This window comes from Labeo rohita, chromosome 5, assembly GCF_022985175.1.
Source record: "Labeo rohita strain BAU-BD-2019 chromosome 5, IGBB_LRoh.1.0, whole genome shotgun sequence".
Classification (NCBI taxonomy): Eukaryota; Metazoa; Chordata; class Actinopteri; order Cypriniformes; family Cyprinidae; genus Labeo; species Labeo rohita.
This window is the reverse complement of record NC_066873.1, coordinates 11,957,311-11,984,457: the sequence shown is the minus strand read 5'-3', so window position 1 is coordinate 11,984,457 and position 27,147 is coordinate 11,957,311. Positions and strand designations below refer to the sequence as shown.

Genomic DNA, 27,147 nt, shown 5'->3' with positions numbered 1-27,147 from the left:
GGCAGATACATTACCTCTGAAGCAGATACTGATGTAGGTATTGATTTTGTACTCATACATCACACAGACGAGGATGCATTTTCTGTGTCCGGTGTCTGTTTATTAGACTAATGTGCTCTTTACATGTAATTTGTATTGAACATGTATTTGATCTGACTAGGGGTGTGTAGCAGAAGCTGGTCTGTTTGTGCACCAGAGATGCGGTGGGTTAAATTATTAAAGAAGGGCATATTTTTAGTTTGTTCCTTGCCGCACACAAACGTCATCCAGATCTCTGCATGACAAAGTGGGATCCACAATGTAAGCGCATACATTTATAACACATTTACATTCAAATGATATTTCCCTCTTTCTCATACGATTTAATATGTCTACACCATTTCAAAGTGGGACAAATTCTCATACCTTGGCATAAATTAGACTGGGATAAGACACAGTATCAAGTCATACCCTAAAGCAGGGTTTATCAAATCTTGCCCTGGAGGGCCAATGTGCTGCAGAGTTTAGCTCCAACCCTGATCAAACTCACCTACCATGTGAAGTTGTGGCTATAAGGCATACAGCTGCGGGCGGAAAGTAACAATGAATTAAATTTGCTACCTATTAGATTGTGTTTTATTAATGTCCACACCTAACCCAACCCTGAACCTACCCCTTATACCCCATAATTATTGTTGTTCAGCATGACAAAAAATAACACAATAGTGTATTTTCACGACGCATAAACAGTTGGCCATATTGGTGGCACTGAACGTAAACAATGCCACTGAACTAAACGAAACTTTCATATTTTGCAGATCTAAATCACTGTCATGTTTTGGGCTGTACTAATGGAGTACTATAGACTGCCAAAAAGAGTGAGAAGCTGAGTGCAAAAAACTGTCTGAGAATCAAAAGGCGTTTGTGGTTGGCCAAACTGAACCAGAATTTCCAGGGCAAGAATCTTGATAACATTCATGTTTGTTCTTATAATTTCCAGGTAGGTAGGTGAAAATTTGGGCTAATATCTTAATTAATATTGCTTGTATGTATATTTACCACCTATTAATTTTAGTTTGTCAAAACATTGCACCATTTCCTGCTTACTAAGTCCTTCTCTATATGATTTAGCAGCTTCCACACATTTTTTATGTGGTTTGGACAGCATAAATTAGCAGAACAACGCATTCAGTAGTACATTAACCATGCAATCCATGCTGTTGTTTACATCCAAGTATCTCCAACATGGCCGCGCATCCGGGTAATTGACCAAACCGTGACATAAGTGCAAACCCTCTATATTGATGTGCACATCTAGCCTTAACCACCTACCTGTGATTTTCTAACGATCCTGAAGGCATTAATTAGCATGCTCAGGTGTGTTTCATTAAGGTTAGAGCTAAACTCTGCAGGTAAGTGGATCTCGTGGGCCAGATTTGAGCATCCCTGCTCTAAATGGATAGTTCAAAATCTGTCATTATTTACTCATCCTCATGACTTGCAAAAGAAGAATGTACTATTATTTTCTAGTCACTATTCCATGCAGTTGCAATGAATGAAGACTGAAGCTTTCATGCATCAAAAGTGATGCAAATAACCATAACCAACCCAACCATAACCAATAACCAAAAGATCCATGACTTGTGCACTAGTGTTAACTAAAACTATATTTAAAATTTAATTTGAAGTACTAAATATGTAGTAGAAAACCCATTAAATATTTATGTTATTTTGAAGGGGTCATATGATGTTACTAAAAAGAAAAACACATAATTTTCCACATACTGTACATTATTGTTGCTCCTCTCTGCCCTGCCTTTCTGAAACGCTTCAATTTTTACAAAGCTCATCGTTCTGAAAAGTGAGGTGTTTTCCGATTGGCGTTTCCAAATACCTCAAGCGTGTGATGGAAATGTTATGCCCCTTACCATGTTGTGATGCTGTTTCCCGGCGCAACGAGACAAAAACAATAAAACCCATTATAAACGAGGCATTTGTTGCATCCAGTCGGGACATAATTACTGATTATAATGACTCATACTGTCTTTTTACGTGTTGCGTCACGCAGCATAAACATAACACCATGTCTGCATTTGTGATCACTGAAACGACAAACAACAAGCACTACTCTACGCTGCTCAAAATTCGCGTTTGAATAGTCAGTAGCAAATTCTTTAAATACGAAAATTTATTACAGGCTGTGAGTCCGAAGCACCAGAATGTCCTTGCAATGTTGGAATTGCCCCACTTTATAGCCTTAACCCTTTGTGCACAGCTGGCATTGTAGGCTACTCTCTCAGGTTCAGGAAACAATCCTCTGTAAAATGCACAGCACCCACTTGAATATTTGTGTTGTACTGTTTCAGAACAGTGTTGTAAATATAACTTAACCACTGATTTCTAGTTGTGTACTCATTTGGAAGGCTAAACAAAATACTTTCGCTTTCGCAATGAAACACACAGCGTCTCCACAACATGGCGGCGGCCGCAACAATACTACAGCTGGTATAAAAAGTTACAGCTTTTTCTTTGCATATACATATGGGCGGTGCAAATCTACCCACACCGTGATGTAAACATGTGGGGGGGTGGCTGAGTCATAACTTTTATAATAAATATCTCTCTGGGTTTGGGACTTTAAGCTTTGCAACTTTACAGATCTTATATATGCACAAACAGCTTGTAACACCCCAAAGACAAAGGGAAACAAGAAACCTTATCATATGACCCTTTTAAAAAATTGACATCGTTATATACATATTTTGGATTATGGAGGGGGGGGCGCCATTATTTTGATTACGTAAAACGGTTTCACTCGATGAGCTACTAGCACTATCTGTTGCTATTTTTACCACAACACAACTGGAAAATAAAATACTGATACGATGACCACAGCTACAGAAAGAGCTTACAAGTGGCAATGGATATAAGCATAGGCTTAAACCAAATGCTGTACCGTCGATTTTCCCTACAAAGAGTCTAAACGCCCCTGGATATCGTGTGAATCGACTTTGAAAAAGTCCTTCAGTGGCTATGGTGTCATGACAAGCGTCGGCATGTTTACACTGTTTGTAAGCTCTTTCAATAGCTGCGTTCTACTAAAAGCCTCAAAAGCATCAGGGCTGAAGTGGAGAGAACAAAGGTGTATAGGAAGTTTTATTTGTTCACAGGCATTTTCCAATTCTTTTCACTTTCAATTCTTATTCTTTTTATCTTCTTATCGCTAGGAAAGCAGTAAAGACTTACATTGTTTCTCTTGTTGCCCATCGACTAAAAATTACAACCAAAAGCTGCACAATGTGGCATCATATCAGTATTTTAGTTTCGAAATTGGTAATTTCGAATTGTGTTGAGGTAAAAACAGCAACAGATAATAATGGCGCCCCATAGTCCAAAATATGTACACAACGATGTGGATATTTTAAATAACGTAAATCTTTCATAGGTTTTCTACTACATATTTTAGTAAGAGACATAATTTAGGTTATATTAAGCCATACAAGTCTTAATACACAGGGTTCCCTTTAAAGGATCTGGATGTTGACTGCTGCTCTATTATATGTTAATGTTATTAATTTGACAGCGTTTACAAGTGGAGATCTGAACCATTCAGCTGTGCACAATTTCAAGATCATTTGCAATTTATCCACCTTTTTCTTCTCGTAAGAGCAGGTACTGTCATTTGTAAACTTTATGGGCCTGGCTTCCGGTCTCATCTGCATCCAGCTATTTTTTAGCTGTACAAAACAGCTTGTTTTGCTGCTTGATATTAGTGTATTTTACCATATTGTTTTAATGTATTATCTTAATTATAAACACACTGGTTTGTAATGCATACAGTTTTACCGTTTACTGCACATTGTTATTCTTCTCGTTATTTTCCTATAGCAGCCATAGGCTTACTTCTGCATTGAAGAAAAAAGTGGATACATTTCACATCTGAAAGAGAGGCATATGCAAGTTTTTTGTGCGCATATTTGTTCTCTGAATCACATGTATGCATGTTTGAGAGATGATCTTAGGATCAAATGTAGGACAGTTTCTATGCAGCATTTTATAAATGAGGCTCCTGGTTCGAATTCAACTCAGCTCAACTCCCAGTTGCAGCAGAGAGTTATCACAGCTCCTCCAGCTCACTGGAGGGAAAGATTATTGGTGAATTCCATATATTCTTTTCACAAGCTATTGTATGGTGTTAGAGCCACATGGATAAAGTGTTTTTGCATCCCCTTTGAAGCTTGAAAGCACCTTATTGTATGCAACTTCATGGAAAAGAGTGACAAGCACATTATTAAAATTTCTCTTTTTGTGTTCCACAAATTAAACACAGTCAGACGGCTTTGGAACAACACAGAGGTGAGTAAATAATGCCATGTTTCGATGAACTATACCTTTAAAAACACAGACGTATCCATAGAACATAGATTCTTTGTATAATTTGTGTTGTGTGGCGTATTGCAAAATCAGTGCCTGCATATGGCACCTGAGCTGGGAAACACTTCTGCTTGCAGGTACTGGAAGATCCTTAAGCTCATAAGCATAGAGGAGTGTCTATGTGCTGTCCTGGCCTGAACATAAGCAATGACAGAGTGTAATATTAAAGCTGATTTTTGTTGCCTTCCACCAGCCTTTTGGCAGTTTGGATTTCTAAGATAAGAGGCAGAGATGTTGGTTGTGTTCTTCCAGGCCAAAAGCGGAGACATCAGTTTGAAGGCTTAAGTAATGAAGCAACAGGGAGCTCCTGTTTCAAAACCACATCTGTCTGTCCGTAGTTAGAATCCCAAATGTTAAGTTCCTTGGCATGAGGGTTATCACGGCTCTTCCAGCTGCCCGAGCAATAACGGAGTGTCCATAGCCATAAACCGCTTTAGAATGGGCTCTATAGAAGAGAAACGGCAACCTCACATAAGGACGCATCGCTCTCTCCTGAGTGCCCGCTGAAAACGGATGGTGGCATGGACGTGCTTGCAGCGGGCACAACCCACGCTGCGGAGAGCCTCTCCGAACAATAGTAAAATGTGCCAGTTGAACTTGGCAGAGCACTCCACATATCCACACTTCCAGTTTTTTCGGACTAAGTCAGATACGCTGTGTCTGGGGATGACGCGACCTCGCTGCAGATCACGCTTGTTGCCGACAATCAGAATGGGCGTCTCTCCAGAGCCCATGACTCTGTGGAAAGATACACACAGACTGTAAATACATAAAACAAAAACAACTCTACATAAAAAGATGGCTCAAATCTAATTATATTCCACAGACACCACAGAAGAAAACAACTTTCAGTAACTTCCATGGATGTTAAAGGTTATTTATGGAACGAAAATGTCAATAAAAAAGACTTCATAGTTCACCCAAAAATGGAAGTTTCCTCATTGTCATGTCATTTCAAATCTGTATTTCTTTCTCCTGTGGAACATAAAAGAAGATATTTTGAAAAATGATGGCAATCAAACAGTTTCGTTGACCACTGACTTTCTATGGACAGAAAACACTGAAATATTCTTTCTGACCCTGCATAGACAGCAATACAACTGACATGTTGAAGGCCCAGAAAGGTAATATGAACATCGTTAAAATAGTCCATGTGATAGTCCTAATTTTATAAAGCTATGAGAATATTTTGTGTGCGAAGAAAACAAAAATATGTTTTTTTTAAAACAAAAATAATGTTTTTATTCAACAGTTTCTTCTCTTCTCTGTCAGTCTTTCTGAACCTTGAGTGTCAGTTGCGTTGCTGTCTATACAGGGTCAGAAACCTGTTGGATTTCATCCAAAATATCTTAATTTGTGTTCTGAAGATGAACGAAGGTCTTACAGGTTTGGAACAACATAAGGGTGAGTAATTAATGGCAGAATTTTCATTTTTGGGTGAACTATCCTTTTAATCATTAGCAAATATCAAAATTAACATTCATGTACTTTATAATGTGTTTTTTAAAATTAGGTGTAGCACTGAAAATCATTGATTTTACTTTAGTTTTTGTTAGTTAAAATTTTATTTAAACAAAATAGTATTACATTTTATATCTAGCTATGAATCAGCCATTAATAACAAATTCATTAATCTAAATTCTTTTTGAATTTACTACTACACACACATAAAAACATGACATGGTGCCTCATGACTCTTGCAGTATTCAGTAAAACATAAGTTCGGCTTGAAAAAGGCAACCACTGAAGTGTTTGTCATTTCACCCAGGATTTTACTATAATATCTGTTTTTCCAGCTCATAAAGTGTCTTTCTAATAACCTCAAATGGGTATTTTAACAGCATATTTTAAAAAGTTCCTGCTGTGATCGCTTATGTGTCTATAAAGCATTTGATGAAGTGAAATGTCTTCATCAAAAGGATCAATTTGGCCTGCAATTTCATCAGACTGATACAATTAATGTAGTCTGGGCCAAATCCAACAACCTCTTCAAACATTTTTTCTGAAAGGTTCAGTGTTGTCTGAATCTCTCTTTGCATCCATCTGTTCTAGATGCTTTCAGAATAAAGTGGCGTATCATGCATCAAGATACATATTCGTGTAAATCCATGGCAACATACTGAACAACAGCATTTACATAGCCTAGACTAAATCAATTTTTTCCAACTTTCTAGGAAAAGCCTTGGTACCTTTACCACACTGAAAGACGTTTTCAAATCAGATTGTATTGCTGTTACCTTGAAGATGAAACTAAACCTATAAAGCTTGTATATCACACTTCATCTTCTGCAGGAAATATTAATAATATGCCTAAACTGACTGTTTCAGATCATGCATGTCATTTTTCTAATTCCTTCTTCATTTTGTGAATGTTTTATATTACAAATTGCTTGTTTGGAGAGAAATTAGGTAAATTAGGTAAACTTCAGAGATGCAGATCACAGGACTGAAACATTAGGCTTCGTTAATGGTCTTTCAAAGGTGTAAATGACAAGGACACAACTAAGCCTTTTGATGGAATTAGATTAGACATAATTTTAGCATTTCCTAATCACAACCTCTCAGTGGAAATCTACATTAATCTTCAGATGACTGATGCTGCAGAAATCATTTCATCACAACCAGAGCCCTTTGGGCTCAATTTCAGATATCTATGCAGTTTTCTGTGTATAGTATGCATCTATGCATCTTTCTGTGTGTAATACATAGAAAAATTTCATCTTGGGTTCAGTGTTAATGAAAAAGGAAATGCACTGAATGCACAGAATACTCCTGTCATTCAAAACCTTTCTTTCCTTCTTTTTTTTTTGAAACATAAAAGAAGACATTTTGACTAACACTAGAGTCCAAACAACACTGGACCCCATTATTTTTCATTGTATGGACAGAAAAAAGAAAGTCACACAAGTTTGAAATGACATGAAAGGAAGTAAGCAATGACAGAATTTATGGATGAACAAAGTTTTAAATACAGAATTTTACTGATTTTATTATGTCTTAATAAAATACGTCCAAATGCATCTACATTATGTCCTAAATGTACAGGCATTATTTGTATATATAATAAGTTGTACATACTTTGGTTTTCATTTCGTTTTTAATTTTTATTTCGAACAAAACATAATACCCTGATCTTTTAATTCAAAAACAGCATCAGTGAGTGTTTGAAACTTTAGACAAAATATTTTTCAAAATCTTTACAATTTTTTCATATGGGTTTTTGTTGGGTATCATACTTGATATACTGTGATATATTATAGGGAAAAAAATACATATCATTACATTTCATTTAAAGCACCAAACTAAGCAACAGTATGCTAGTTGGTGCAATAGCAAATATATTATTAGATAGCGGATATTTAATGTAAAAATTCTGATAGCTTGCAATTATTGAGAGATGTACAAATAAATATTCCTGAATTCTTCTAAAAAAACGTCATGTTTGGACAATCAAGTAAACTAAAGAAAAGTTGCTTCAGTCAACTAAAAGTTTATCTTAAAATACTGTAAACAGTATGAACGTTATTCTTACATTTACTTTATGAAAATTTCACAGCAAAAAAAAAAAAAGAATGTAAAAGTATGAATTATTAATTAGACAAAAGAAGGCATGTAATGTATTGCGTACAACAGGATTTTAGCAAAGTTTTGATTATGTTGATCAGTAATGTTAAATGCTCACATCAAATATTTTAAAAGTAGGCTTTATTGGGTTATTTTACTGGATAAATTTTGTCTGAAACTTATTATTAACTGAACATCAGCATTCTTGCTTGTGTGGTATTGCTTAAATTACATAAATTAATTAAAAAATAACCACAATTTTGCATTCATATCAAAACCATTCAAACACTTGGGTCAGTGTTGAAATACAGTACAGTAGACGGCTTGCCAATACAGTGAAATTGGTCTGAGACAGGATCTTTAGCCTGTCTGTGACTATAAGCAGCCTCACACACGTATTGTGTGCTTCAGTGACAAGCTGTCAGGAAGTGAAGCCGTCATATGTACAGGGAGCCGGGCTGCTCTATCAGCGTCTCGTCCTGTCTCCAACAGAGAGCAAAGATCCCGAAGAGCAGCTTATGTCTCCTGGCTTATCTCTGTTTAAGATGACCTGTGCCTCTGACAGCTCTGAAAAAAAGACAAATAGATTTCCAATTGTTTCACTTCACAGAGGCTTTCCACAGAGCTGCACCGGACTGATATAAACTGGGCAGGAAGGCTAAAAATAGACCTCTTTTATGGAAAATACTGCGAATCAACAGCTACAGTTCTGGGTGAATTCATAGCACTATTTAGCCATTCAACGCTGACCTCAGAAAACGTGTCTGATGTGTGTCTGTGTACTGATAAGAAGATTGTGTCGTAAACACAATTAGCCCCAAACCTCTCTAGACCTCATGCTGTCAGTCAGCGGGCGACTCTTGGTCTTGAATTGACAGGAACCACCAGCATTGTCCGTCAGTCATTGTCAGTGACAGACAGCTCTGCTCTCTGATCTCTGACATGCTTATTTCATCCTCAAACACAGCAGAGTCCCTCTGCAGCAGAATTCATTACTGCATTCATTCTTCATTCATTCACTGACTCAATCTATTCTCTGATTCATTTAGTCATTAATATCTCTCCGGTTTGACTGACAGTCTGTAGTGCTGTGCAGCGTACATCAATTCATCCTCTAAATCCAACATGTGCTGTGCTTCTCTGACAAGGACTATAACATTGGCTGCCATTGGGGACTTACAAACTCAAAGGGTCTGTTCCAAAAACCGCCTGTCTACATCCTAATCTTAACAGAACCCCATAGGCATCTAATTAGAGATGCTCTGCAGAAACTCCGACCGCAGAATAACACTTCTCCAGCTCTACAGTCACAACTGATTAATCACAGCAGCACAACAATGATTCTCAACATAAAAATCACATTCATAATAGCAATAGCTTAGTAGCAATAAACCTTTCAAGATTTATTGTGATTATTAAGTGATGACATGTGCTTCTGTAAAAGCCACAAGTCAACTTTTTTTCAGCTATATAATAAACAGGAAATAAATTATTGCCAAATTCCTGGGGAATAACTACACTCCTAAAGAAAAATTCACCAATTAGAGAAACTGCTGTTAACTTCTTACCATCTCTCTCTCTATATACATGTACCGGCCACTTTATTATGCACTGTTCATTAATCAGCCATGTCTAATCAGCCAATCACATGGCAGCAGCTAAATGCATTTAGGCATGTAGACATGATCAAGACAATCTGAAATTTAAACTGAGCATCAGAATGCAGAAGGAAGGTCATTTAAGTGACTTGTGGCATTGGTTGTTGCCAGAAAGGCTTCAGAGTATTTCAGAAACAGCTGATCGGCTGGAATTTTCACGCACGACCATCGGGGTGTGCAATATATAACATTATTGAGTATATCGCAAAAACCAAACAAAAAAACACCCAGAGAGTGCACGCATAACGGAGATGTAGGTCAGACTACTGCGCGTGCGCATTTAGAGTTCAAGCTTTCACTGCATGATTTGGTCTATTAAAATACATTTAGAATTCCCACAAAATTCAAGATAAAGGGGCAAAAATGTCCCTGTATGAGTTTTATATGTCTTTTACATTTAAATCATCTGATATAGTTAATATTACACAAAGAGTACAGTTCTTTCTCCAAATATCAGTACGACTGCAAATGTAATATTGATTTTTACAAACAGTCCAATAAACAAGAATTTAATATTAATTGACTTACATTTTAGACACAAGTTCCTGTTTTTGCTCTATTTCGTCAATGAAAATTGTTCCAAACAAAGCCACAACAGAACTGTTTTGCATCTCTGAGCAACACACAAAGGTGTGTCGTAACTAAATCAGTCAGCCATTTGAACAAATCGGTTGAATGAATGACGTAATGGCAATGTTTACACTGCAAGCCTTGGTGCTCAGATCGATTTCATATAGCTATTCAGATTTTTGTTTTATATGTGGCCAATATCAAATTTTTAGTGTGAACAGATCATGGTTCTGAACTGACCCGTATGTGCAAAAGAACAATACGAACAGGGTTGCCAGGTTTTCAGAACAAAATTAGACCAATTGCTTCTCAAAACTATAGTCCAAAACTAGTCCAATCGCATTCTGGGTAAATATCAAGTTAGTGGGGTCAAAACAACCCAAAAAACTGTTGACTTGGTAACACTTGTGCAGCATGCTGTCATATGGAAGTAAACACGGAGGACAAGTAAGCAATTATGCGTTTATTTATAGTGTATAGTGTGAAAATACATTAAAGTAACTTGACATTATCATTGAAGACCAGCAATAATAATTTTCATTTTGATTACATAATAATGGCAAAATATACATGTCGAAGTCATGCCCTTTTGCCAGCTGTGATGCCTGGTTACTGCTTTAAACTTGGCCCAGGTTTTTAAAAGATTTTTGGGTCAGCACACCTTAATAGCTTCAACAATTGATTGCCAATTAAGTTTAGAATACAATGAATTTAGGCCCAGATTATGCAGAGCAATTGCCTGAAAAACCACCTCATGCAAGCATAACATTTTTTTGTCATATATGGGACTTTTTTTTTTTTTTTTGCGTGTTTTATTAGGTGTATTTTCAATTCACAACTTCAATTTGCGCAATTTGAAGGGTAATAGAAAGTGTAATACTTATGAGTTCTGACACATCACTGTACTTCCACTGACTACCTTTCGCAACTGTAAAATTGCATGTAAATGTATGTAAAATCTTTGAAGTGACTCCCATGAGCACAGAATTTTGATAAATGTTGATTACGAATGATGGAAAAGTCACATGAATTCCAATATGACTGTTCACACTGCAGTCTCATTGCAAAACATCTAACTAAACCTGTATTGGATTTAGTACCACATATGGAAGTGGCACAAAACGGAATTGAAAAGATCAGATTCCACGTGGTTTGTGCTGTTCACACTGTCATGAGAAAACCAGAAAAAGGTCACATGTGAGCAAAAAAAAAAAAAAAAAAAAATTTGGGCTACATTTGCCTGCAGTGTGACCGCAGCCAATGACTCACTCACTTATACGGTGACTTGCTGCCATCTACTGGTGATTTTAGGTTTATATTTAAAGTATATTGTCCCCTTTTCCCCTAAATCAATTTAGATATCACTATTAAATATTTTCCAAAAATAAAAACATTAAAACATTATTTATGCATTTGTAACTGCAGGTTAAATGCATTCGTGTCCTGCATTAAACAGTCTGTGGAAATGCATCTAAATGTCACTTCATATGCAGATTCTGTGCCACCTCTGCATTGCAAACAAAAATTTTGTTGATATTAATTTAATTTGATTTGTAACAGCCCTATAGGGTCTTACTATTTAAATTTATTGATAAAAGTTAAGAATCTGACACAAAGGATGACGCATACACTTAATTAGGTTAGGCCTTATAAATGTAAAAATGCCAATAAAGGTAAAAATCTATTTAAAAACTATTGGAAAAGTTCATTTCTGTTACACCTGCAAACTAATCACCACACTGAATATGACGAATATCAGAGGCTTTGGGAGTCAGCTGTCCTTGGCAGTCCTAAACCTGCCAAAATGCCAGCACAATAACACGCTTAGCAGAATGTTATCTAATTAAAGTTACTGACAAAATTCCAGAAAATATTGAGAAACAATTTTTGTCATTATTGCACACCCCTAGAAAATGGTCAGAAAATGGAAAAATGTCCAGTAAGTGGCAGTTCTGTGGGTGAAAATGCCTTGCTGATGCCAGAGGCCAGAAGAAATTAGCCAGACTGGTTCAAGCTGATATGAAAAGAACAGTAACTCAAATAACCACTTGTTATATGTGCGCTATTCAGGTAAATATGGGTAAAACAGGCTGTTTCTAATTACTATTATAGGGATCATACAAAATACAGGTTATTTTTTTAGTACTGACCTGAATAAGATATTTCACATAAAAGACGTTTACATATAATCCATAAGAGAAAATAATAGATGAATGTTCAAATGTTTACATACAGTTGATTCTTAATACTTTGTTGTTACCTGAATGATCCACAGCTGTGTTTTTTTGTTTAGTAATAGTTGTTGTGAGTCCTTTGTTTGTCCTGAACAGTTAAACATCCCGGTGTTCTTCAGAAAAATCATTCAGGTCCCGCAAATTCTTTGCTTTTTTCAGCATTTTTGTGTATTTGAACCCTTTCCAACAATGACTGTATGATTTTAAGATCCATCTTTTTTACACTGAAGACAACTAAAAGACTCCTTTGCAACTATTACAGAAGGTTCAAACACTCACTGATGCTTCAGAAGAAAGAAATTATGCATTAAGAGCTGGGGGTGTAAACTTTTGAAGATATGTACATTTTTCTTATTTTGCCTATATTTTGTTCATTTAGTACTGCCCTTCAGAAGCTACAGAAGATACTTAAATGATTCCCAGAAGACAAAATAAGTAACATTTAACTTATTTTCAAACTCTCAAACCTTAACTCAGAAAGTTTACTTGCCAGCTCTGGCATTGTTTTTCCTTCTGGAGCATCAGTCTGTAATAGTTGCATATGAGTCCCTCAGTTGTCTTCAGTGTGAAAAGACAATCTCAAAATCATACAGTCATTGTTGGAAAGGGTTCAAATACACAAAAAGGCTAAGAAACCACAGAATTTATGGGACCTAAAGGATTTTTCTGAAGAACAGCAGGCAGTTTAACTGTTCAGGACAAACAAGGAACTCAAGAACAACTATCACTAAACAAACAAACAAACAAACAAACAAAAAAAAAAACAGCTGTGGATCATTCAGGTAACAACACAGTATTAAATAAAAAATAACATGCATTTTGTATGATCCCTTTTATTTTGGTAAAATAATTTACATTTTGCAGATTCTGCAAGGTGTATGTAAATTTTTGTGTCTATGATGCCTTAAAATGCTGTCAGTTACAGTACATTTTGGACAGCTATTGTACACTAAACATATTAAGAAAGTTAACACACCTCAAACAGAAACTCCATCTGAGGTAAGGACAATGGCTGTTGTTTCACCAAAGATTAGTTAACTGTCTTTTAATTCCTCACACTAACAGGGTCTGTCTTATCACAGGAACGATTGACAGCCAGCACTCTCACTTCTGTTGGGTATTAGCAGATCGGTTCAATGAATCGAACCAGCCCGTCCGCCGTCCTCTTTCTATTGTATGGCAGAGACTGTGAGGCAATGTCGGGCCAAGGTGACTTAATTGTGTTCTGCCTGGATCAATAAAACATGAATGTTTGTCAGCAGAATTGCCTGCCTCACTGCTCAGGCCTTGACGCAAGCAAACCATGACAGCTGACGCCATTGATTACGATAAATCTGCATCTGAATGACAGGCTCACCACGGACGCCCACACTGACCGTTTAAGCCAATCGGTGACTGAGCTGAATTTAAATAACGATGAAGCATCACTGTCGCTGTGTGTATTACTCTGATACATAGAGCATTTTGGATCCTGTCCTCTTTCTGCAAACTGATTTGTTTTCTCTTTAGCAATTCAAACAAATGTACACATCTCAAAAATATTTTTGGTTATCTGGCCTGTTATTTAAAAATTATTTCTAATTTTAAGCATAAATCTCACAAACCCTAATTGTGTACATATTAAAGATATATTCTCTGAAATGCAGATAAAATTCAATATAATATACAGCTGAAGTCAAAAGTTTACATACACCTTGCAGAATCCTCAAAATGTCAATTATTTTACCAAATTGAAAGGAATCATACAAAATGCATGGTATTTTTCATTTAGTACTGACCCGAATAAGGTATTTCACATAAAAGACATTTACATATAGTCCAGTAAAGAACATAATAGTTACATTTATAAAAATGACTACGTTTAAAAGTTTACATATGCTTGATTCTTAAACTTTTGACCAGAATGAAGATGTGTACATTTTTCTTTATTTGCCTAAATATCATATATTTTAATTTAGTACTGCCCTTCAGAAGCTACAGAAGATACTTACATGTTTCCCAGAAGACAAAATAAGTGAAATTTGCCCTGATCTTCAAATTCCAAAAGTTTTCACCCTCAAAATCATACAGTCAGGGTTCAAATACACAAAAATGCTGAAAAACCAAAGAATTTATGGGACCTGAAGGATTTTTCTGAAGAACAGTGGGCAGTTTAACTGTTCAGGACAAACAAGGGACTCATGAACAACTACCACTAAACAAAAAAACACAGCTGTGGATCATTCAGGTAACAAAACAGTATTAAAGGAGAAGTCCACTTCCAAAACAAAGATTTACACATAATGTACTCATCCCCTTGTTATCCAAGATATTCATGTCTTTCTTTTTTTCAGTTGTAAAGAAATGATGTTTTTTGAGGAAAACATTTCAGCATTTTTTCCATATAATGGACTGGTATGGTGCCCCGAGTTTGAACTTCCAAAATGCAGTTTAAATGTGGCTTCACACGATCCCAAATGCGTTTGTAAACAATCCCAGCAGAGGAAGAAGGGTCTTATCTAGCAAAACGATCAATTATTTTCATTTAAAAAAATACAATTTAAATACTTTTTAATCTCAAATGCTTGTCTTGCCTTTTTTTCCATGAATTTTGTGTATTCTGGCTCAAGACAGTTAGGGTATGTCGAAAAACTCCAATCGTATTTTCTCCTTCAACTTCAAAAATCATTTCATAATCACCCTACATCGCTGCAGAAGTACCGACACAGTGTTTGCAAAGTGAACATGCAAAGAAGATCAAACACTCTTAAAAAAAAGGTAAAACAGCGATACAGGGCGATTTTGATGTTGAGGGAGAACATGAGATGGGAGTTTTTTGACATACCTGTCATGAACCGGAACAAAAACAGTCCAGGCAGAGTAAGACAAGACGAGCGTTTGACATTAAAAAGTATATAAATTGTATTGTTTTTATTAAAATAACTGATCGTTATGCTAAATAAGACTCGGCTGGGATTAGTTTACAACTGCATTTGGGATCGTTTGAAGCTGCATTTAAACTGCATTTTGGAAGTGCAAACTCGGGGCATCACAGCAGTCCACTATATGTAGAAAAATGCTGAAATGTTTTCCTCAAAAAAACATAATTTCTTTACGACTGAAGAAAGAAAGACATGAACATCTTGGATGACAAGGGGGTGAGTAAATTATTTGTAAATTGTTGTTCTGGAAGTGGACTTCTCCTTTAAGAATCAAGTGTTTATAAACTTTTGAACAGGGTCATTTTTATAAATGTAACTATTATTTTCTCTTGTGGACTATGTGTAAATGTCTTTTATGTGAAATATCTTCTTAAGGTCAGTACTAAATAAAAAATAACATGCATTCTGTATGATCCCTCTTATTTTGGTACAATAATTAACATTTTGCAGATTCTGCAAGGTGTATGTAAACTTTTGACCTCAACTCTATATCTCATTTTACAAAAAGAGCTGTGCAATAATAGTTTACAATTAGTGCCAATATAAACAATTTATTATAATTCAAAGTACATTTATCTTGTTTTAATGATGTTTTATATATTTTAACTAAATAAAGATGATTTATTGCATTAAAAGCTAATTTATTAGTTTTACAGACACACTATTTGGTCTTGTATGGTAGAAGACACTTTAAAAAAATTAGTCTCACATGTCAAGTGCAAGAGATGCTCAGATATGTATGGTATTGATTATAAAACGCCAACTCATTTAATCAGAGCAAGAAAAAAAGGTGTTTGTTCACACAATAATGTGATAATGAATTCAAGCGGCACCTTGCCAAAAGTGTTGACATATGGATATCAAGTCAAACAGTGAATGATATCAAAGAGATTTCAAACATGCATTAGTACGCAGCCAAAACAGTCACAATTAGGCATCATCATCATCAAATCTGCTCGGGTACAAAGCAAAAAATCTCTGAGGCTTTTGAATTGGCTTTTGATGATGACATTACATGCCCTTTGCAATCAGCAGAGGAGAAGGGAAGGCATTTCTGTTGATTTAGATCCAAATGATAAAGAAATGACCCACTGTGATGGCAGCCCATGATTACAGAAGGGTCTCGTCTTTTAAGTGTAATTACAGCAACCATCAAACATTGTAGAAGAAGAAAAGAAGATTTGGGAAACATGATAAAGCAGCACAGAAAAAACAGGGAATAGACACAAACAGAGAGATAATGCACAATAGGAAGAGAGAAAGGTGTAAAGGTGTGAAGTAGGCTAATAAAAAGAGGCTTATATTCCAATCACGTACCTGGTCTCTAAGATCTGCTGCCGCATGGTCTTGACATACTCAAAGCTGTCGAAACAGCAGATGTCATAAACCAGAATGTAGACATGAGCGCTCCGAATGCCTCGACAGCAAACATCTGACCATTCCTGCACAGATACAGAGCAACACAAGATCCTGATCAGTTCAGTTAATCTCAGCCTACTGTATCATATTTCATACACAAATTTCTAAGTTCTCTAAATATCTTAGGGGTGGGCGATATACCGGTAGAGAAGATTACCCGATAGAAATTTGTCAACCAGTAGAGATTTTGGACTACTGTCTCTATTGCAGTTACAAGCTCACGTGACATTGCTGTACTAAAGTATTTGTATCAATACTGTGTGCCTTTTACCCCACTCCGGTGAGCCTTTTACCCCATGGGTAAAAGGCCCCCTTCCCACCTCACACATTTATAAGATTTTTAAACAAAATGAACGACTTGTATGATTTATTTTCATACAAAATCTGTTGCTCCATAATTGTTTAGTACAAACACGTACATTTTTCTGCAATCATACACTTTGGGCGCAGTGAAAAGCACATTTTTTTAGGGTGTACATTACATATTTAGTTTACACAGTGAAGAATATGCAGTGTTTTTATACATTTGATTACTTTATACAACATATGTAGCATTTCTTATTTATTTGTTCTGCTGTTCTGCTTTGTCTTATTGCTTGTAATTAGTTTGCAATTAGTTTTTCTTATTTAATCACTGACTATTTACTTGTCTCCAGTGAGCTTGAGTTTTCTTTTATTTTAATTTAGGCTAGTCTTAGTTTTTTGTGATATTGACACTGGTGACAACAACTATGAAATTTCTATGGTATCAAAAATTTTGATTTTAAGACCTTATTTATTGCAAAATAACTATACTTTGATATATATTGTTACCTTGAAATAAAATTACTCTATCGCTTGTGATATAAGATTTTGGTCATATTGCCCACCCCTAAACAACATGATCAAAACTTTGCTGAAAACCCTGTTAAACACAATCTACTATGTCTTCGTCTTATCGATAGTTTTTACTTTTTAACAAGTAAGAGAACATTTGGCATAACTGTAAAAAAACAGGTTGTTGTTAACGTGTCTTTATGCTGTGAAATTGGATTTTTATAAAGTAAATGTAAGAATAAGTTTAATGTTGAAATTTGAGTATCAAATATGATACACCTGGCTTGTGTAAGGAATGTTTAATCTCTCAATATAATCTTACTAAGACATTTTACTAAAATTTAGATCCATTTTATGTAAGTGGTTTGCTATGATGTTCTGATATTTACTAAATTTACTAAATGATTAATTATTTTACATTACAATGAAATTACATTACAATTTCATGTAAATGTTAGCATCTGCACCGAATTGTGTATTTCTGCTCAGTTTGGGCCTCTAAATAAAACTTTTTTCCTTCTCAAGTATGAGCTCTGCATGCTCCGTTCTTGAACGAATCGTTCATTTTGAACAAATCTTTAATGTGACTCGCGAAGAACAAGTCGTCTCGAGGAGTGACTCGTTCAGTCGCGTATGCGCAACATTCTATTAGGTTCTGTACTGGAACTAGTTCACCTGTTTCGAGCCTTCGGGTTTTTGCAGTCGTTCGTTCATCTTATGGGGCTGTCACGTGATGAACGAACGACTCGAACCAGAAGACTCGAGAGATGAACTAATCAATTCTTTTTACGGCTCACACTGCATTGGTTAAGACCCAGGTAAACAATGAATTAATCTTTTCTGTTTCTTACAGCATTATAGTTTTGTCTTGTTTGTAGTGTGATCAACACTTTTGGTTTGTGTAAGCAGTAGATGTGTTAGGGAAGTAACACATAACTTTTTTTATTATATTTTGCTAAAATGAACGAAATGACTCGAAAAAAGATTCATTCATTTTGCTGAACGAGACTCAAAGATCAGAGTCGGTAAAATGATCCGAACTTCCCATCACTAGCTCCTATATCAAACTATATCAAATAAAAAAGCCTGATGTATCAGATATGATAATTAACAACATATTCATATAATTTTGCTAAAAACATGGTCTCTAGAGCTTAAATAAACTGCTCCATTAAAAAAATAGAATACGCTTTTGCAGGGTTAATACAGGTGTTCAGCTAATAACACTAAGCATTCATGACATTATGAGGTTCATATTACTCATGTTCAGATGATTCATTCAGAACCTTGAAACCCGAACCGATTATTATGTGCTAGTTTACAACTGATTTGCTTTGGAGAATAAGTTATAACTCGCAGAGAGAGAAGTGTAAAACAAGTAACACATGCAAAATCAGGAAAGATGAGCACGCTTATTTTCCCCATCTATTTATGTATATCGGCCATGCGGAGACAGATAGAGGGCACGCTGATGGCACATTCAGCAATTTTCCAAACAAATGATATGTTTTAGTAGAAACATAGCGTTTTCAGATCAAATCTGCTATTGTGGATATATAATGGACATGATCTGAGGAGAAATACATGAATTGAAGCACGAAAAACAGTTGTCTAAATCATTTGGATAATGATAGGCCAAGCTAACCGCTAGCTCTCTGACAGGAAACTCCAGTTGAGAATAAAATTATAAATGTAAAGTTAGGAAAGAATCCTCTCTTCCCATTGTCACTAATTAAAGCACTGAATCATTATGACACCACTGAGAAAGAAAAGTGAAGTGAGACAAAAGGCCTCGCTGCTCAAGTGGCTCTTTTATTCTTTCAAGCTGTCTGAAATCACAGCTGTAGCACAGAGCCATGTGCTCTCAAGCTACTGGTTCATTATAAACCATTCTACAATACTAAAGCTCTCAGTAAGCATAAACTTAACGAGCCCGTATCAAAACACTGCAAATATTCTGCTTAATTGGCCCTTACAAAGCTCTTCCATCCTCTAACACTGTTGCTAGGTCTGAATATCTCATAGGACTTTTTGCATGAACTACGCAATTTTTATAAAATTAACATTTGTTTATCTGTTTAAAAAAAAAATCAAACAGAGTTTACATGATAAAAATGTTCAAGAAATGCATGCTTTGATATCAGAATCAAGGCACGCATATTACAGTCATCTATTTGATAGAGATACACATCCATAAAAAAATGTGTGAGCAGAACTGTTTCTACAACATGCTTTTTTGAACGGTGAATGTTATTCCCTCTATTGTTATCTGAATCAATACCTACTGTAAATGAATACAAACACAAGCGACTTTCACACACTCACATTACGAAGCTTGCTGAATAAGTATGTCAGCAACAGTTACCAAGGTAGGACTAGTTACAAACATTACGGAATTCTATAGAATGTCACATTTAAATTAAATTGTTCTTACTGAGATTTCAAAAAATAAAAATGTATCTGTTATCTAAATAAAAATGTATGCTGTATCTGCCTCTATAGTTTCTATGCTTAGAGGAAATTTTTACATTTTATATTTAGAGAGACTGGAGAGTTGTTTTAAATCAAAAATAAAACAAACGTATCTATCAAATTTGTCTCTTCACATTAAAAATAGACATAAATGATACAACTACTGAGACATACACACTCGCACTATACACTGCCCTCCAAAAGTTTGGAAACACCCCTGGCAAAGTGTGGTTTTGGACGATATCAGCATAAATCCTTATCATTTTTTGGTGCAAATACATTAAAGTAACTTGACATTATCATTGAAGACCAGCATTAATAATTTTCATTTTGATTACATAATAATGTCAAAGTCAGACATGCCCCTTTGCCAGCTGTGATGCCTGGTTACTGGTTTAAACTGGTCAGCACAACTTAATAGCTTCAACAATTAATCGCCAATTATATTCATAGAATACAATGAATTTAGGCCCAGATTATGCAGAGCTGTAATAGCTGCTAATGGTGGATATTTTGATGAATCGAACATTTCAGTTTTTTCTATGTATATACTGTTTATATAATAAAACATGTTTTTGTAGTTTGTGTTGTCCCTCATCAGTGCAAAATTATCACAAATTAAGAAGGATTCATGCCAATATTGTCCAAAACCCCACTTTTCTAGGGCGTTTCCAAACTTTTTGGAGGGCATACAAACTGCCATTCAAACTTTTGGAATCAGTAAGATTTTTAATCTTTTAAAAGAAATGTCTTCTACTCATCAAAGTTCAATTTATTTGATCAAAAATACAGAAAGTAATATTATGCTATTATATACTATTGCAATTTATTAATTTTCTATTTTAATATACTTTAAAATATAATTTATTTCTGTGATGCAAAGTTTAATTTTTAGCATCATTATTCCAGTTTTCATTGTCAAACGATCCCTCAGAAATCATTCTAACATGCTGATTTATTATCAATGTTGGAAACAGTTGTGCTGCTTCATGTTTTTTTTTTTTTTTTGGAACCTGTGATTCTTTTTTCAGGATTCTTTGATGAATAAAAAGTTACAAAAAAACATTTATTCAAAATAGAAATCTTTTCTAACAATATAAGTCTATACTGTCACTTTTTATCAATATAACACATCCTTGCTGAATAAAAGTATTAATTTCTTTCAAAGAATGAAAGTAAGAAAAAATGTACTGACCCAAACCTTGAACGGTAGTGCATTATGTTAAAAAAGATTTCCATTTCAAATAAATCCTGTTCTTTTTTAATGTTTTATTCATGAAAGAATCCTGAAAAAAGTATCACAGGTTCCAAAAAAAATATTAAGCAGCACATCTCCAGTACTGATAATAAATCAGCATATTAGAATGATTTCTGAAGGATCATGTGACACTGAAGACTGGAGTAATGATAATGAAAAGTCAGCTTTCAATAAAAAAACACTATTTTAAATTGTATTAATATTTCATAATATTACTGTATTTTTAATTAAATGAATGCAGCCTTGATGAGCAGAAAAGTCTTCTTTAAAAAACATTAAATATCTTACTGATTCCAAACTTTTGAACAGCAGTGTGTATACATATAAGACAGATGGTTTGATTTTCGAAGAATCTCATGTGAAATTTAGATCTTTGCACACACTGTTCTCAAAATGCACAGAGCCCCATATGACATGTAGAGGAAAAAATCCATGGCAATGATTTAAATTAACTAAACAAAAGAATGAATTAGTCATGAATTAGCCCAGATCAGAAACAGATCCCACCAGTAACAATTACGTTACCATTTACAGATTTCCACAAGTCTAGAGACACACAGGGTCATTTGTTCAGGGTCTTTTCTCCGTAGAGATCTCATTAGCGATTTCCTTTCCCTATGGGTGGGTTCATTTGGAAACCTTAAATATGAAAAACCTTGCCCCCAAACAGGGTCAGGTCAAAGTCATATTATGTGACTCCGTCCAGTGTTGTGATATGTTGCTTACTGTACCTGCAAAGAGCTGACAGGAAAGCTGCTGATGGCTGGATAATCTGTGATCTGAAGGTCATGCACATGACCATTGAGCACTGCGGCAGAAAGATGCACCCGCCGGGTCTTACTGGACACCGCCACCTCACTGTAGTCATCGTGAAGAAAGCGCTGCACAATGGCCGTCTTGCCCACCCCCTGAGCTCCCAGCACCGCGATCCGGAACGGAGAGGGCATCGCCCTGTTTCCGCCTCGCCCCCGGTGGGCCGCCCCACCCTCCCTGCTCTCGCAAACAGCTGGCCAGTGCATTCAGAGTGGCACATGGGCAGCACATAGTCCTGACTGAAGCACAGAAAGCAGTGTTGGCCACAACACAGTCCCATTCATAGGCCAGCAGCCTCTAAGAAAGAGAAAAGTGAAACAGGAGAGAGATGAGGATAAATTAAAAAGTCACTTCATATTAAGTCAAATCACCTTTACTTATGTGACCCTGAACCACAAAACCAGTCATAAGTAGCATAGGAATATTTGCAGCAATAGCCAAAAATACACTGTAAGGGGCAAATTTATCGACTTTTCTTTTATGCCAAAAATCATTAGGATATTATGTAAAGAGCCATGAAAGTTCCATGAAGATATTTTGTACATTTCCTGCTGTAAATATATTCAAACCTAATATTCGATTAGTAATATGCATTGCTAAGAACTGCATCTGGACAACTTTAAATGTGATTTTCTCAATATTTTGCCCTCAGATTTCAGATTTTCAATATCTCAGCCAAATATTGTCCTTTTCTAACAGCTAAAAGCTTATTTATTCAGCTTTCAGATGACGTATACATCTCATTTTCAATGACTGGTTTTGTGGTCCAGGGTCACATGCAGTGAATTAAAAGGAAATTGTAGGAAATTCATCAAATACAAGACAAATCCAAGTTCTGCTGTAAAGCAGCTCTACAATAGTGTCAATAGTGTCATTATTCAACTGAAGTCAGTGCAGTGTTGGTTCAGTTCAGTTCAATAACTGTATAGAGTTTTAATAATTATAAACAAGTTAAATTTTAGATATAAGCAGAAGAAAATAACTCATCTGAGTACTGTATCAGAAAGTAAATAATAAAATAGAAACATAATATAATATAGAGATAAAATACAAAAAGAAACATTTAATTGCCACTATATTAATAATTATAAATAAGAAAAAGTCAAATAATTAAAAAAAAATTGCTACATTAAAATAAAAATTCACAAGATCTGGTAAATCAGTTTCACCTGAGCACAAATATTTGACAATATGTCTACATTTTTATAGTAATCTGAGCATCTATTGCGTTTATATATCATAGTCTGTTAATTTGATGGTATATCACAATGTTCTCATGATATATAGCACTTAAAGTGGGTTAGGATGATTTAAATGGAGCAAGGTATTAATAGAAATTGCCACACATAGGCAATCGCACCTCTATGTGTGTGAGCTATTCTTATAGAACTACTGCAGGCAGTGGGCAGGAAGAATGATGCTAATTCTATAGTTTACTATGAATCTTCTCAGTTTCAATCTATAGCGTGATTCAGTAATAACAGACACAGTACTTATGTAACGTACTCTCTGCATCCAATAGAATAAAGACGCACTTGTCATGTACTTCTTCATTTACTTCTATATATAAGCGCTGAATACCTTTCTAAACGCCCCACCCTTATTATATACATACATATCCAAAACGCATGACAGTTTAGCTGTCATTCCCATAAAGCTTTTTACATTTGAAGCGCGCTACTGTCGGTTCAGGCGAATCGCGGGCACACCAGCAAAGGCTCCGGTGACTTACCTTATGCGCAGGTGAGAAGTTGCATTCTTCGTGAGGTTCGGGCTGCTGAACACCTGCGCGATCTTTCTCGTCGAGTTCTCACTCTCTGGTCGCATTCAGGTGCAGAAGTAACCCTCAAAGTGTCCTGGAGGAATATCCTGCTCTTTCACGTCATGTAGACCTCGCGCACAGCACGGCGCGCGCATGTTCGACCGTGTTAACAGACAGATAAATCAACGCTTGCGCGTGAAATCAGAGCGCTGGACCGCGCCGAACCCTCGCACAGAGGCGGGTCAGCGTCACAGGTTAATTGAATTTGAAAAAAAGGCTGAGAGCTCCGCTTTGTCTATGGCAAGCCCCGTTGATATTTATTCCTTAAAATAGATTCTGTGTATCTTTTATGTTGGTTATTTTTTATTTGTGAATATTTTTATGAGAAAAGTTTAGATTATAGGCATAAGATACAGTTATTTATTGATCCTAAATTAGAAAAGAGTAGAAAACATATATAGATTAAAGGAATTAAATACAATCCTTCTGTGTCATTGACAGTATAAAGGATGTATACCCTCACATACTGCCTAGTTGCTGGTTAAAGGGGTCATGACATAAGAAATAAAATTTGCTTGATTTTTTGGTATATAAGAGGTTTTGGTATCATTAAAACATCCTGCAATTTTCATAGCTTAAGACGTCCTCCTCATTATAAACAAAGCATTTATTTAATCAAGCTCCAAAAATGGCTTATTTGGATCTGAGCTGCAAGGTATAGTCACCCAGGCACAAACATTTGCATAAATGCTGCCTCCAGATCTTCTCACCACAGACCCTGCCCACTGGTGTTCAGTCACTTAAAGGGATAGTTCACCCAGAAATGAAAATTTGATGTTTATCTGCTGACCCCCAGGGCATCCAAGATGTAGGTGACTTTGTTTCTTCAGTAGAACACAAACGAAGATTTTTAACTCAAACCGTTGCAGTCCGTCAGTCATATAATGGCAGTCAATGGCTACCAAATTTTTGAGAGTGAAAAAAAAAACATACACAAACAAAACCAAATTAAACCCTGTGACTCGTGACGATACACTGATGTCCTAAGACACGAAACGATCAGTTTGTGCGAGAAACTAAACAGTATTTAGATAATTTTTTTATATAATTTATATAATTTTCTGATTCACCGCTATGTCCTACTGTCCTACTGCATCTGGCGAGTGACATGTACGCGCTTTGGCATAGTATACGCAAACAGCAGAAGCAATCTCTGTGCAAAGTGTAAACAATGAATGGCGTATAAGCGCTGAATTCGCTTCCGGTGTTTGCATATACTACTATGCCAGAGCGTGTACACGTCACGCGCCAGATACTGAGCAAACGCTCAGGACAGTAGGACATAGCGGTGAATCAGAGGTAAAAAATGATATAAATACTGTTCAGTTTCTCACACAAACCAATCATTTTGTGTCTTAGGACATCAGTGTATCATCACGAGTCACAGGGTTTAATTTGGGTTTGTTTGTGTATGTTTTTTTTACTCTCAAAGATTTGGTAGCCATTGACTGTCATTATATGACTGACAGACTGCAACGCTTTGAGTTAAAAATCTTCATTTGTGTTCTACTAAAGAAACAAAGTCACCTACATCTTGGATGCCCTGGGGGTAAGCAGAGAAACATTACATTTTCATTTTTGGGTGAACTATCCCTTTAACGGCTTGAAACTTGTTTACGCTGAATACAAGTGCCGCGTCGTGTCAAAAGCAAATAAAAATTAGTATCACTGCCGCTATCTTGTCTACAGTAAACAGATGTGTGTTTGCTTTCTTCCTCAGTCACAGTGTCATGGAGAGTTCACAAAGAAACATTTGTTGAAAGATGAAGCGGTACTAGATCTGACTGCAGCTGCATCACAAACGGTAAGTAAATTATTTCATAATGCTTAGCCTGAAAAATACTTTTTTTTTATCATGTTGTTAAAACACTCACATGCAATAGCGAGGAAACGATCATACTGTTTCCTATTCAATGACGTTAGCCAATCATAACAGTGGCTTACGACTGAGAAACCTTAAAGGACACGCCCCTTAAAACAGGTCGTTTTAGACAGAAGGTTAGAATTAGGATTGAAAAAAATTTTTCCACATATGTTTTTGTGCAAAAAATTATAGATGATCTCAGTGTGATTCTGTGATTCTAGTATTAAAGCATGATATGATAGTAGTAGACTATAAATTCGGACTGAATGACTCCTCTTAACTAACCGTGCCTACACCAGATGTGACAGATTTACTGTTGGAGAATTGTCGTGCCACGCCATATAGCAGTGTAGACACCATCACTGATTATAATAGGTTCTGTTGTATTTTGTTGCATCACGCTGCGCCGCTTGCGTCCGGTGTAGACACAGTGTAAATTATGAATAAAGAGAATGAATATAAGTTAAAGTCAAGGTTATGATGAGTAAAGAACATGTTTGAAATATACATCTAATGAGTGTAATAATTTATATATGCATTATAAAATAATACAATAATTACATTTTAGCATCAACATGCAAAACAAATCCACTATTAAAATGTTTAATATATACAGTATAGGCCTATAGGCAACAACATAAACAAACCTTACTGCACATACGCGCTAATGTGGCCCAAACTCAAATAGCGGAGTCCATCTAGAGTAGATTCTTTCTAATAACAAGCAAAATATATACCAAGTAACAATTAAGTTACATTAGTTAGCAAGTTAAACCTATGTCTTGCCTCTCTTTGCACAGCGGTGATCCATGCTTGCCGTCTCCCCTCGTCTTTCCCACAATGCCAGCACTTCCCCGGGAAATATATCCGGTTCGGACACAGACCGGAAGTTAACTTCAGGCCAGGCGCTTGCGTTCGATTAAACGGTTTATATTTTGTTAAGACGACATGTAGTGAAATATATGATCAAGCCAGAAATGTAATATCTCTCTCTCTCTGTTTTCTTTTTCGTCTTACCGTACTAGTTAGTTTTAAGGATTTAATGTTCAAACGGCTTGCCATAGTTGTCAACAGCATGATCTGTCTCCTTGCGTAAACACGCTGCGCGTCATGAGCGGTAAATACCGGGGAGTAAATACCAGCACGCGAATGAAGAGCATGTGTAAGAAAACTCACCACTGACGTGCTGCACGTGAACATACCACTTATTACCTTAAAATCTATGGATACCTGTTTCACAGAATCATCACCCCTCACAACAGCTTCTGTTTATCTAAGTGACTCTGTCGTGATTGCCTATTGTCATTAATATCTCAAAATGAA

The 27,147-nt window shown here is 35.9% G+C and overlaps 1 protein-coding gene across 1 annotated transcript; it reads right to left on the bottom strand.

Annotated features, from left to right (window-relative positions):
- Positions 1-6: 6 nt before the first annotated feature.
- LOC127166222 (ras-like protein family member 10B) lies at positions 7-24,172 on the bottom strand. Its single transcript, XM_051111342.1, has 4 exons — positions 23,871-24,172; positions 22,057-22,435; positions 16,678-16,802; positions 7-5,151 (listed from the first exon to the last, which is right to left on the bottom strand). Exons 2-4 carry the CDS (start codon positions 22,342-22,344, stop codon positions 4,881-4,883), a joined length of 684 nt encoding a protein of 227 aa, XP_050967299.1. The 5' UTR covers positions 22,345-22,435; positions 23,871-24,172; the 3' UTR covers positions 7-4,880.
- Positions 24,173-27,147: the final 2,975 nt, after the last annotated feature.

Excerpts from the sequence above, each read along its gene's own strand:
- LOC127166222 (XM_051111342.1), bottom strand. The coding sequence starts at position 22,344 with ATGCACTGGCCAGCTGTTTGCGAGAGCAGGGAGGGTGGGGCGGCCCAC. Across the intron at positions 16,803-22,056 it reads TTCCTGTCAGCTCTTTGCAG|GAATGGTCAGATGTTTGCTG; the intron begins GTACAGTAAGCA and ends GTATCTGTGCAG. Across the intron at positions 5,152-16,677 it reads CAGCAGATCTTAGAGACCAG|AGTCATGGGCTCTGGAGAGA; the intron begins GTACGTGATTGG and ends ATCTTTCCACAG.